This window comes from Helianthus annuus, chromosome 17 (genome assembly GCF_002127325.2).
Source record: "Helianthus annuus cultivar XRQ/B chromosome 17, HanXRQr2.0-SUNRISE, whole genome shotgun sequence".
Taxonomy (NCBI): domain Eukaryota; kingdom Viridiplantae; phylum Streptophyta; class Magnoliopsida; order Asterales; family Asteraceae; genus Helianthus; species Helianthus annuus.
Window position 1 is genome coordinate 5,022,053 of NC_035449.2, and position 11,873 is coordinate 5,033,925.

At 37.1% G+C, this 11,873-nt stretch overlaps 1 protein-coding gene across 1 annotated transcript; it reads right to left on the minus strand.

Moving 5' to 3' along the window:
* Window positions 1–8,946: 8,946 nt before the first annotated feature.
* Window positions 8,947–11,010, minus strand: LOC110921878 (pentatricopeptide repeat-containing protein At3g49240, mitochondrial). The gene has a single exon (XM_022166201.2). It carries the CDS (start codon window positions 10,956–10,958, stop codon window positions 9,084–9,086), a length of 1,875 nt encoding a protein of 624 aa, XP_022021893.1. The 5' UTR covers window positions 10,959–11,010; the 3' UTR covers window positions 8,947–9,083.
* Window positions 11,011–11,873: the final 863 nt, after the last annotated feature.

Below are 11,873 nucleotides of genomic sequence, written 5' to 3' on the forward strand. Positions count from 1 at the left end.
ACACACACACATACTGTTGTTCTAATTCTTGAAATCAGAGTTGTATCCGATTGAATTATTCGGTAGAACCATCGGAATAATTTGATCTGAGAGTGAATACACGCCTCTCTGATCGTCCGATTTTTTATAATTCCCCAACACCTAGGTGCTTATAACATAGCGTCAATGAACCACCTTATAACTCAAATGCCCATCAAGTTGCGACCAAATTATCTCATTGACTAATTGTATAACAAGGTCATCAACTTACCTTGACTTTTAGTCAAGTCAACCTTTCATACACATGATACACGTTGCCCATGGCTTTACTATCTCACAACATAAACAAACTATTTTTAACTTACATATTATAAGTTTTGACAAGAAGTCAAGTCAATGAACTTCTTAGACCACATGATTACCACATTCAATACTTGTTCTTCAACAAGGACTTACTTCATCATAGGGTCACCCAGGGGCGGATGTAAGGGGTGGCGTCCGCTACGGCTTGGCGTTCCGGCGGTAGTGTAAAATTAGTGTAAATTTTGGAAAAAATTGACGTTTTTTCGATTTCCTTACTGCTTATTTATATAACGTTACCGCTTGGCGCGAATCCTAGATCTGCCACTGGGGTCACCCAATAACGTTTATTGTTACATCTTTTGGTGAATGGTTTGATATAACCTGCATAATTTGCATCATGGTCACTCCATGATCTTGCCATGATCCTTATAAAGTTCTCTCACGAATTACTTCATTCTCTGCTACACATTGGTCTTGTGGATTAGTTATGTCCATGACCTTGACGTCTAACATGACTAGAGGTGTGACTTTCTAGCGTACGAAAATAACCAAACATGAAATTTTTGGTATTGTGTTCATGTCGGACCAGCGAACGTGTTCAGCTAAACATAGTTTGTTCGAGTCAACTTGATGGATTCACGAGTTGACTCGGTTACTTTAATTAATTATTTTTTTATTGAATGTTTTATATCATAACCTAGGTTATGAATTTTATGTCAGAATATAAAACTTTAAAAAGATAAATGGATATGGGATTTTATAGTTTAAACTTAATCGTTTTATACACATTTAGATATATGGTTTTATTTGTTTATTTATTTTAGAGTATAATATTACAAGTTTTTATCTTTCAAACAGGATCAAGATGAAGAGGATCCATTAAAACCAATTGAAGAACACATTTATTTAGGGTTGTAATTATGAACTTGATAAAAACAAAAGTAGAGGATAAGCTGATGACAAATGTAGAAAATGATTGATCTAGTGATATAAATGGTGTTGGGGCTCTATATTTAATAGAGAAAATGACAAGTATATGTTTTTTTTTTCTTTTTTCTTTCTTTTTTTTTTTTTTTTTTTTTGAGAGGGGAACTTCATTAGAAAAAAATGCCGGCCAAAAACCAGGCCGACAAAAGACTACAACAACACTACATTATACAAATTTACACCAACTTTTCCACGAGATATTCCTATGCTTCGACCTATAAGAGAACCATAAGAATCCTAAAGAATTTATCTCACTTGTAATCCTTTCAATTATGACCGGCTTGCCATTGAACTTCAAATCGTTCCTAGCTTTCCAAATGCACCAACAACTGATGATCATTATACCTTGAATAGCTTCCTTCCATTGATCCGAAACACCCGCAAAAAATGGATTTCCAAAAGATCTTTTAGTGAAAACGCTATAATACCAGGGATCTTGCACCAAGAACTGATAAACTGCCATACCGATGAAGCTACCCAGCATGCCGTAAACAAGTGTTCGACAGTTTCGTCGCCAAAATTGCATAAAGGGCACAAGACAAGTATATGTTGAGTTGGTAAAAAAGATGCAGACAAAATTTATATACTTCCTTGGCTCATGTAATTACAATCACTAATTAATTTTTGTATTTATTTACTACAATACAATGAGTGATTTTAAACTATTGATCAAAGAGTTATAAATAGTTATATGATTTCTAATATATATTTAGGGTTCTAAATCGATATATCTTCTTATCGTACATATATAGAATAAATATTATTTCCAAGTGGTTACATACTTACATCATAATAATAAGACTACATGTGGGATTGTGAATAATGTACATCTAGTTATGTTACTAATATAATGAACCCATTGAAGATTATTTTTATGTTGAATTTACAGACAAAGGTGTAAATCCATATAACGATATATGTGGGCATCGAGAGTGACAGAAACTTGTCGATTTGGGTTGAAATTTGGGATATATGGTTGGCGTGGGGCTAGCTAGTTTGTTGGACACTCGCGGTTGAAGTACAACACCTAATTGTTGGTCCACGGTAATTGCTTCATTATTGTGTGTACTACGATCAATTTTAAAGTGAACAAGGCTTAATGATTGATTGTGTGCCAACAACCAGATCATTTGCATACATTGGTCATGTTTAAATTTTCTTTGTGTTTTTCTATTAATGTTTCAATCGTTTTCGGAAAACAATTTGTGTATTTATTTTGCATTCTATTAATATGTAAAAAAATTGACATTGGTTCGAAAGTATACACCTTAAGATTTTCTATTTTGAGAAGATGGGTTTTTTTTTTTTTTTTTTTTTTTGGAGTTCCCTGTTTTTAGAAGAAAAAGAACGTTAAACTTAAAAAGTGTTGTAGCTCAATATTTATTCTCTGTAAAATATTACATATAATAAATTGTTTGAAATTTTGTAGGCTACTAAAACCACATTAAGAAAAAGATAAAAATTGATCTGCCCCAAGAGGTTGTGATAAAGGGTCTTCTTATCCAAAAAGTGAGGACCAATATAGGCCATCCATTTAGTTAGATAGTACAACTTGGGGAAAAAGGTTAAACTAAATTATAATCAAATCTAAAGAAAAAGTAATAAATAAATTAGACAAGTACCCAAACTAAAGTTGTAAATATCCTTTTGAACATGTATGATCTGATAATGAAAATATGCATGTTATACTTAAAATTGTGTATAGTGATTGTTTGTTGATGATACTCAGCAAAGGTTGTTCACGAGTCGAACTAAAGTCGGCTCGAGCTTGGCTTTTAAAGAGCCAGTTCAATTTGACTCAAATACCCAACTGAGTTAAAATCTTAAGCCCGAACTCCGCTTGTTTACATATTATTAAACTAAGCTCACTCATGGCCCGTTTTTTCAAGGAAATTCAATGTTCCAAAATTTGTTAAGTTGTTCAACGATATTGTAGTCTGTTTTAAGACATGACGCGATGACAATGTTTCAAGATGACTATTTCAAGATCTAGTTGTAGCTATGGCGATGACAGCAGATGACATATTAATGGTGATTGAAGTTGAATTGACGGTTGTCACTTGGTTTAAAAAGCGAAAGGCGCAAAAAAAAGTGACGGGAATATGAGGCGTTACAGCATGCACCTCGCGCCTAGGTGTGCTTTTTAAAAGACAGATTGTCAGAGCAAATCGGAGTGATGGCAGAGGACAACAACAGCAGATCAGTGGTGATCGATGTTGAAGTGACAGTGGTCGGAATTGACCGCAGATGGTGATTAAAGTTGAAGGGAGAAAGAGGTTAGATAAACCGGTGATTCCGTCATATCTTTTCTATGTTTTCTCACTCCTCTTTTCACTTGTAGGCTAATTTAGTAGGTTAGTTTTATTGGGTCAGATATCAGGGATCAATATTGAGTTAAAAATATAAATAAACACTATTCAAGCGAGCAGCCTCATCTCAAGCTCGACGTGCGTACAAACAGAGCCGATTTCTAGCGACTTTCGACCCACGAGCCACTTGAACACTTGAACATCCAAACAACACTCAGTAAAAAAATCATGCGTTGATAAATGTAGACAACGAGTTGACGTCACCTTGCACGTTGTAACAACTCTAAAAAAGATCGCACAACAATCCGTAATCAAAACCCCGAACACATATCGACGAAAAACCAAAACAAAAAGGGTTAAAAAAGAAAAAAATTGTCGGGTAGCGCGACGGTGACTTTAATGCCCGTCGCGTGGCGCTACCATGCCAGATTCTTCGGATGCGACATATTGCCACGTGTCATACGTGGCAAGGCTAGATTCGTTGACGGGGCTACCTTAAGCCCAAGCCACCCTCGTCGTGTGGCACGACCAGGCCATGTGTGCCCGTCACGTGGCTCGACGGTGCCTTTTTTTAGGTATAAGTAAAACGAGGTTGGGCAGTTCAATTGCACAAATCAATTTTGCAAAACCGAATTCTAAACGTTCGACTCTCAAATCTCTGTTCCCGAATCCCTATTCCGTTACCTGTGTACGTAACCCTAATCGTTGAAGCGATACCATATCCGATTGATCTGAAACCCTAGCAACGAAAAGCTGAAGTACTACCTGAATAAGGTGAGACTTTATACGTTGCGGTTTTGATCTCGTGGTTATCATTGAAGTTTGATTTGGTTTCTTGCACTAATACGTGTTACATTGTGTGTACATCTATGAACCAGGCTTAAACCCAGGAGGCTTAAAAACCCTAAGTTCTGCAATGTGAATCATTCTTTTTTATTAAATTCTTCCAAAACACTAAATGTTTTCCAATTCTTACTTATATTACAGTTATTAAGTCTTTGTATTCTTACGTGAAAACTACTGTTAGTATTTGAAGTTTTGTATACATTACTTGATAAGCTTTGCTATTGGACAATTGAGGGCCAATAGTGATATGACCACAGTCACAGGGACCGCCGAGTGACAAATACTAGTGGGTAGTTTTAAGATATAAACAAAGAGTTAATTGCCCGGATGGTCCCTGTGGTTTTTCATTTTTTTCACGTTTAGTCTCCAACTTTCTAAAATTACATGTATGTTCCCCGTCGTTTGATTGTTTGTTACTCGGATAGTCCCTATACTGGATGGAGGTTAATTTTTTCAGTTAAATGCGTGTGAAATTACTTTTTTTGCCCTTAATAATAAAAACAAACATAAAAGAATGTAAAATCAAAATCAAATGTGAAAATAACCCACTATTTTGAATTAACGAAAAATCCGATTCCATGGATTCCACCTAGGGGTGCAAACGAGCCAAGCGACTCGCGAGCTACTCGAGATCGGCTCGAGAAAAAGCTTGAAACGAGCCGATCCTTATCGAGCCCGTTTCAAAGCTCAAGAAAAAGCTTGAAAAGCTCAAAACAAAGCTTGAAAAGCTCAAAACAAAGCTCGTTTGTTTACCGAGCCCGAGCTCGAGCCTCAAAACAAAGCTCGTTTGTTTATCGAGCCCGAGCTCGAGCCTCACATGTGAAGCTCGTTAGGCTCGTCAAGCCTTATCGAGCCTTAGTGTAAACGAGCCGAGTCGAGCCGAGCTTATTTAAACTTGTTTATAAGCCGACATCGAACCTAAAAATAAGCTTATTTAGTAAACGAGCCCGAGCCCGAGCTTTGCTTATCGAGCTCGCAAGCCTAAAAAGTCTATTATTTATATTATTTTTATTTAATATACTAATTAATAGATAATAAACGAGCCGAGCTCGAGCTTGATAAAATACAAACGAGCCGAGCTCGAGCTTTGAAAACAAAGCTCGAATCGAGCCTTGAAAACAAAGCTCGAATCGAGCCGAGCTCGAGCCCGAGCTCTCATAAGTTAATCGAGCTCGAGCTCGAGCCTGACCGAGCTCGGGCTCAGCTCGGCTCGTTTGCACCCCTTTCCACCTCACCCCCTCCTAATCATCTTCTACATCTTCAACAACTGTTTCCCATCACCACAAATTTTCTCCACTGCAACCAGTCCTCACAACTGAATTAAATAAAATTGGGCTGAAGGAAATAATTTTGTTGCAATATTGGGCTTCGATTGGAGTACAAGTGCCCAACGAAGGAATTAAAACAAAGCAAACAACAACAGTTCAAAGGAGTTTTTAATGGATACACCTCGCGCGACAGTGTTGTTTTGGGGAGCTTTCGTTGAAGAATTATGTAGTTACAACATTTAATTTTTCTTCTATTTGTTCAAAAACATGCTAATATGATCATTTTGTGTATCTTTACTGGACCCACTACTTGCACCAGCAAATCGACGATACGGAGAGACAAGAGATGGAAAAGACGACACTTCTCCGGCCATTGTTTTGCAGAAAAAAAACGAGTTCAGGGGGTGAGAGTGGTAACCGGATGTTTTCACAAATAGAGACGAGGTGATGATGTTCAATGGGGTGACGGATTTGGGTTGGGAGAGGTCTTCGGAGGTAGATGGTGGTGGTGATGGATTCCGGCGGATGGCCGGAGGGGAGGGGAAACGGCAGATGGTCGGAGGGGAACTAGGTTGGGGGAGGGTGGGCCTACACTCTAATTCTCTTTCATGTTTGTTTTTATTATTAAGGGAAAAAAAAGTAATTTCACACGTATTTAACTGGAAAAATTAACCTCCATTCAGTATAGGGACTATGTGAGTAACAAACAATCAAACCACAAACAATCAAACTACAGGGAGTATACATGTAATTTTAGAAAGTTGGGAACTAAATGTGAAAAAATAGAAAACCACAGGGACCATCCGGACAATTAACTCTATAAACAAATGTAAAAACCTTTAATGATGTAATTATAAGAAAGTGTCTTTTTTATACAATTGAATGAACTTATCCAAATTATCCAAAAAAACAAAAAAATTTATCCACATTAGATACTATGAATTTACCTAATGGTTGACCTAATCAGAACTTTATAATTATCATCACCATTAACACATTCGTCAAATGATTTGAAAACATTGATAACCAACTGTTAAAAACAAAATATATAGTATTATAGTTTTAGTATCTTATCATTATAATTGGTTTTATTAAGGGCATGTTTGGGTAAGCTTATTGAAACAACTTATTGACTTATTGGCTTTTTGGAAAAGTCAGGATTTTGTGACTTATTGACTTATTGGCTTTTCTCCCTCACATACACCCTCTTTGCCAAACATCATTTTAGAGCTTATGACTTTTCAAAAAGCCAATAAATCAATAAGTTGTTTCAAAAAGCTTACCCAAACATGCCCTAATATTTGTTGTTTGTTTGTTTGTGAGGTGTTTTAACAACGGAATTCAAGGAAAAACTGATGGGCTCACTCACACTGGCTATTGGGCTCAAGTTATGTTGTTGCTATGTTTGTGGGCTGCTCATGGGCTATTAAAGGAACAGGATAGGCTTTGGATTTAGGCATTATATGAGTCTCAGCTGGTCATTCCAGTATATAAGCTTATCTTTCTAATTAGTTCTAAAGATTTGGACTTTTTTATCCTTTTTTTTTATATTTCTATTTTACGTGTTATGAATTTAGATCGAGATAGGTGTTCATTTATCAATTAGTTCGAGTATTAGTGTGTATAGATCATTGTGTTAGTGATCTAGTAGGTTAGGTGTGAAGAGTTTATTCAGAGTTTTTTTTTTTTTTTTGATCAGATTTGTTCTTGTAATTATCTTGAATGTTGATTGTTTTAGTAAAAATACCATATTTTTGACACCAACGTATACGTGAATCTCCACCCAATTATAAAGTAAATTTATTTTTGATTCAAAATTCAACATGTCCATACAAAAACAAAACTAAATTTGCGAAGGTGGCATGGGAAGAAATACGTATATTTTATTTCCTTAATCTTTTTACTTCTTTTCTATCTACTTTTAATACAATGACATATTTGATACATAGTAACTAGTATGTTTCTTCCGCCCAAAAGTACCCCATTTCCACTCTAAAATATTTGACCATTGCTAACACGTCAAATTGATCAAGTAAACCAACAGATCTAACATGAACGGTTATCAAACAAACAAATATAGAATATCATTCTAGATCCGTATTATCTTTTTTTTTTTTAATTAAATGCGGTGTGAGAGCCAAATTTGTGATAACAGATCTTAAGATGGTATCGATTTGTCGCGATTCAAGTACCCGGAAAATATGGAAATGGAATATGTTTTAATCGATCTAACAAAGTGTAAAAAATATGCCTTAACGCGATATATGTAAAAATTCAAAATGAAAAATAAGGATTTAATCGTCTCATTGTGACTTAAGAAGTATCTACGATACCTTTACATTGGGAGTAGATGGTAATGACTCACACTATAGATCATGGGCGGAACTATAGTATTAGTAGCCGTAGCACGGGCTACGGCTCAGCCCCGTATTCGTAGTGTTATTTTTAATTTATTTTTTCGGTTTTATACAAAGGATAACCTTAAAAAATACGAGGATACCCTAACCAAAAAATAGGATACTTGATTTTAGTAAAATCCAGTTTTTCTTATAAGCCCAAACATTTTACAACTTGAAAACTTGTAGAATAATTAAGCCCGAATGATAAAATAAGCCCAAATTAACAATCATATAATTGAAAGGAGACCCAAAATATAATTGATAAAGTTAGCCCAAAAAAAAAAAAAAATCGAGGCTACCCTAAACTAATGGGCTAGCTCCGCCAGTGCTATAGATAGCTCTTATTTACAGCCATTTCCCATAAGAAGTCACAAACATAGCTGGGCTGGGCTGGGCTGGGCTGGGCCTATTTCTATGCTAATGAGACACTGTGGTCTTTATTTACAGTTACTACCCATTACAAACATCACTGGGCCTATTATTATTCCTTCATACTTCAGATTGTATTGTACATCCAAAATGAGGTTTTTCTAGCAAAAATCACCAAGCTCCATAATTACTTACTTGATCAAAGAACCTGTATGTAAATTTACTAACTAATCAAATGGTACTTCAGATTCAAATAATGATATAATAATTTAAGTAATTCAAATAATACATACATCATACATATAAGAACACAAACACACATACATTATACATATACATACATCTGAAATTTAGTTTAAAACATATCGGAATTTAGATTGAAACATATATAATACATACATCATAAATTTATACACAAAAATACATGTATATATACACACACATCAGAAACCACACATAATTAAGTCATATACATACACAGTCACACAATGTACATAATAAAGTAGATTATTAACAAATCATTCATTGCTTCATCGAAAATGGCTAAAACTGAGTAGGCTGTTAACCCAATAAAGTCCCTAAATGTATAAAAACAACATAAACATGTTTATGCAGTTACCTGCTCACCGGCTACACCATTCTCTTGCACCTTCACCGTCACCCATTTCCGCCACAACCCCACCACTAGACTCGTCACCATCCTCTACATCACCCTTATCACCAAACAACTTCGACGGCAACAACGAAGAAACCGCAGCTCTTGCACTAGCCTTCGCTCTCTCCGCTTCTTCAGCTTCTTTCGCAGCGGCTTCCGCTTTCTCTCGTTCGATCTCCGCCATCAAATTCACCAGATCATCTTCTCTCTCTTCTTTCCGCAGCTCCTCCCTTACAAACTCCCGCAACTCATCCGAGAAATCCAAAGGATCCTCCCTCAACATTTTTCCAATAATTTCAACAACTTCATCGTGTTTCTTTACATCAAACAACGCTTTCATTATAAACTTATAACTATCATCATCCATCCTCAGCTTCGGCACCATCGTATCGAAAAACGACTTCGCTTCATCAACGTTCCCGACTTTCACCAACTCGTCGATCAGCCGGTTATAAACGCCCAAATTCGGCCTCAGTTTCGACTCCACCATCGTCTTGAAATACGCAGCAGCGTCATCGTGACGGTTTTCTTTAAAACAAGTATCCATCAACACGACAAAAGTGTACTCATCCGGACTCGCCCCTTTCTCACTCATACCGTTGTAAAGTTCTTCCGCTTTACCCAACAAACGATTCTCACACAACTGTTCGACCAGATTATTATACGAAAGCGTGTCCGGATAACACCGTTTCTCCCCCATGCTACCAAACAAGTTAACCGCATCGTCAAACCTCTTTTCCGTACAATACCCATCCACCATCACATTATAACTTCCCGGATTAACCGTCAACAGTTTCGGCGGATCATGCTTCTCAAGCATTTCATCGAACACCTTACGCGCAACATCAAACTTCCCATTTTTACAAAGCGCATCCAAAACCGAATTATACGCAACCGCACTCATCCTAATCTTCGAACCCTCCAACGCATCCTCACAACACTCCATCGCTTCCTTCTCCATCCCCTTCAAAAAAAACCCTTTCATCACACTTCCATACACAACCCCGTTCGACACAAACCCGCCTAACTTCCCCTTCAATTCATCATACAAACCAAAAATCCCATCATGATCACCATTCTTCGCGTACCCCGACATCAAATAACTATAAACGATCGGGTCCGCTTCAAACCCTTTCGAAATCATTTCATCTTTGATCTCCAAAGCCCTATCCAATTTACCATCATCCACAAGCCCTTTGATAATAATCCGATACGTCGTCGTGTTCGGATCAAACGGGGCACTATCAATTAACTGTTTATACTGCTCCATAGCAGTATCGATTTTTCGACAGTCCATGTAAGTACTAATAATCAAATTATACGTAACGATATTCGCGGCGATCGCCGCTTGTGTTATAAACCTGTGGAGATTAAGCAATTCGGCGTATTTCGACTGGCGATAACACGCGGTCATAACCGCATTACAGGTAAAAATGGTGGGCTTACAGTTGGAATAAACTGAATGTCGTGTTAATAAAACAGCTTCTTGCAAATCATTTTCACGGATTAGTTTGAGGATTCTGTTGTGGAGGTTGAGGCGGTTACCGGTGAGGAGTGAGACGTGTTCGGGGAGTTTAGGGGCGTTAGGGTTAGGGGTTGGGGTGGGGCGGGGTTGGGTGGGGGAACGGAGGGCGTTGAGTGGGGGTTCGATGCGGAGACGGCGTTTACGGCGGCGGCGTTCGGCGGCGGCGTCTTCTGGAGTGGCGAAGGAGAGGTGGCGGAGGGGTGGGAGGGTTCGGGGGATGAAGGTTTTGAGGTGGTGGAAGAAGGTGGGTTTGGAGAGAAACATGATGGTGAAACGGTGGAAGATGGTGGTGTCAGTTACACTATGTTCCCGAGTCATTTAACAGGGGGAGGTGAAGGGAGGGGAGGGGAAGGAAAATTTTCTCTCCTAATCTCTCCAATTTGGGATGATGAATATATGGTCATATTTGCTCATATTTTCTTCCATTTCCCCTCCCCCTGTTAAATGAAACTCAGAAACATGGTTTTTCATATTTTCATCTCTTTTCCCTCCCCTCCCTCTGTTAAATGAGTCTCGGGGTTTAAGCAGGGTATGTGGGTCGTATGGGGGATCCGGGTTTTCTAAAAAAAAGAGTATTTATTTAAATTAAATATATACAAATTTTTAAAACTATGATAAACAGATAATATATATAAATTTTTTAAAGAGTGTTTATTTAAATATATACAAATTTGTAGATACAAAAAGAGTATTTATTTAAATATATAAAAAAATTTAAAACTTACAGGGCCCTTTAGGTTTTTGGCCCTGAGCGGTTGCCCACCCGGCACTTGCTCAGGGCCGGCCATGGTTCTATGAATCAGTTACTGTCATATGCTGGTTCGGAAATGAGTTTGCAAAGGGAGATCGAGTGTCCACAGAGGTTTAGTTTAAGTTCTTCAACTTTAAAAAAGAAAAGGCAGCTGAGGTATCATGCTTTTTTATCGTTCTTTATTATGTATATTATTTATGTGGTAGTTGCTATGGTTTTAAGAAGATTAAACATAATTAAGAAAACCAAAACTATATGAACTCCTATAAAGAAACACATGCTCTAACATTTGCCTGCTTTAAGAGGTTAGAACTTAGAAAAAACATTTACGGTTGCAAAAAATGGTAAGCTTTACCATAGAAGGGGTTACCTTTATAATAACAAAATGTAGTTGGTTACCATTTTAGTGTCTTGACTGTCTTTAAGTTTTTTTTTTCTTTTTGTCACAAAATTGCATATACCTGAAACAAGTTTAAACTAGT